This window comes from Odontomachus brunneus, unplaced genomic scaffold, assembly GCF_010583005.1.
Source record: "Odontomachus brunneus isolate Ranch 3 - 2012 unplaced genomic scaffold, Obru_v1 Obru_scaffold_117, whole genome shotgun sequence".
NCBI classification, from domain to species: Eukaryota; Metazoa; Arthropoda; class Insecta; order Hymenoptera; family Formicidae; genus Odontomachus; species Odontomachus brunneus.
Window position 1 is genome coordinate 196,227 of NW_022639567.1, and position 2,002 is coordinate 198,228.

A 2,002-nucleotide genomic window follows, 5' to 3' on the forward strand; every position below is an offset into this window, starting at 1 on the left:
GAGAGAGAGAGAGAGAGAGAGAGAGAGAGAGAGAGAGAGAGAGAGAGAGAGAGAAAGAGAAGAGAGGAACCGGGAGAACGCGACGGTACGTCACAGCCACAGCTTTCTGCCGGATTGGGTTTTTACTCTCTTTTTATCGACAATTTGGTTCGGCGATATTCATACGAGTGGCGGAGAATCATTCGACTCTTGCCAAAAACACGCGAGCGCAGGATGAGTAAGTTCCTAATAGACAAATCCCCAGCCGACGGGGTATTTTGCATTTTACGCGGTTTCGTCGAAACTTTCGGCCTGCGTCGACCGCGATGAACTCGAGCGCGCGGCCATCGCGTCTGACGTGATGATATCGAGCGCGAATTCGTTAGTTAAATTTCGCATTCTCCGATTTTCGCAATGGAACAAACGGTGCAGCCCTCACTTCCCCGAAAATCAAAGACGGTTGTTACTTATCAAGGCCGCGCGCGCGGGAAAAGGAAAGGGCGTAAGGGAGGTAAAGAGAGAAAGAGAAATCGGGAGATCCCGCGGCACGTTATCGTCGCGAAAAAGCCGCGAACAGCCAAACCGTTACAAAGATACGAGCCGTTACAAAAATAAGAAAGAGAAATACGAGCTATCGATTGACTCACCGGATAATCGTCGTATTTGGCCGGATAATCGGGGTAATCGTCGTTGGCGAGAATGTTGGCCGAGCTGCTTCTCTTGCCGATGGCACGCTGTCCGAAACTGCCGGTGATGATCGGTACCATCGCTATCACGACCAACGGCACGACGTTGACACCCATATTATCCGCGCGATCCTGAGTGCGCTCGCGGGGTGTGCGTTCGCCGCCGAAGAGAAGACGTCCGCGCGCCTCAAGCCCGCGTAGCTGCGTGGAGGACGCTGTCGCCGGATAGAGAGTCGCTCTGGAACGTCCCCGAACGTGACGTCTGGTCCCGCCGTCGAAGAAGACGACGATGACGACGACGTGGATCTCGCGTGCCTCGAGATCGACGAATCCGGCGCCGGCTGGCTTCTGCGAGACCACTCGATCTCGATCGATTCGTGTGTGACAACCGGATCTTCGAGGAAGCGACGGCGACGACGGCGGAGACGGAAACCGCGGTGGCGGCGGCGATCCTCTTCGACGGTACTTACTTCGGACACCACCAACCACCAACCGAAGAACTCTCAAACTTCGGCAAAGCTGGAGGACGTACTCGGGGACGCAATGTGACGGCCGCGGTGGCCAGCCACGCTCCTATATACTTCGGCCTGCACGCGTGGTTGGCATCACGCAGGCGCCGGGAACCCTCCGCGACGGAAGAAACCGCGCGGCCACCGCAAGCGTGTTCTATTGCGCTTCTCACGTAAAGTTGTCAACGTAATCATTGTCCTAATAAGACTGAATTAATAAGAAAGTACGAACAGGTTTACATTTTTATTAGCCAAACAATTAGTGGAATTACTGACAAAACTAAAGTTTCCAAAAATTTTTAATTAACTTTTTAGTACTGCATTTCCTTGCATTTTCTTGAAGTACTAGAAAGTTAATTAAAAAATTTTGAAAAAAATCTCAGAGCTCTATGAGAAGAAAATAGACAATTTTTATCTCTCGCTATTTTTCGGTAAAGTTAATAGAATTCGCGTAAAAAATTATTGAAACCAATAATTTTGTAGATATTTTCGTAAATATCTTAGAAAATAAAGGTCGGTTAAAAATGTTTTCAAACAAAAGTTGTTTGCTTTTTTACTTAGAATAAAATTTCGTAATAAAAAATGTATTTTTCTATTTAAAAAAGCAAAGTTGACCTCAACCTGACCTTGGCGAGGCCATGCAAGATCAAACCAATGGTACCTTCTTATATCCTCCATGGATCCATATAACTTTTGTCTGAAACATTTTTGTCTGCCGGTCTTAATTTTCGAAATATTCGGTTGGATAAATGAAAATAGCCCACTCTGTATATACATATACATATATATATATATATATATATATATATATATATATATATATATATA

The 2,002-nt window shown here is 46.6% G+C and overlaps 1 protein-coding gene across 2 annotated transcripts in view; it reads right to left on the reverse strand.

The window, feature by feature from the left end:
* Window positions 1-1,203, reverse strand: part of LOC116849503 — a 57,111-nt gene extending 55,908 nt beyond the window's left edge. The window contains exon 1 of one of the 2 annotated variants that reach the window (XM_032826706.1): window positions 627-1,203. In XM_032826706.1, the coding sequence (XP_032682597.1) occupies window positions 627-782 (156 nt within the window). In that variant the 5' untranslated portion in view covers window positions 783-1,203. The remainder of the gene's footprint in view (window positions 1-626) is intronic. The other variant, XM_032826705.1, reaches the window with a different exon arrangement.
* Window positions 1,204-2,002: the final 799 nt, after the last annotated feature.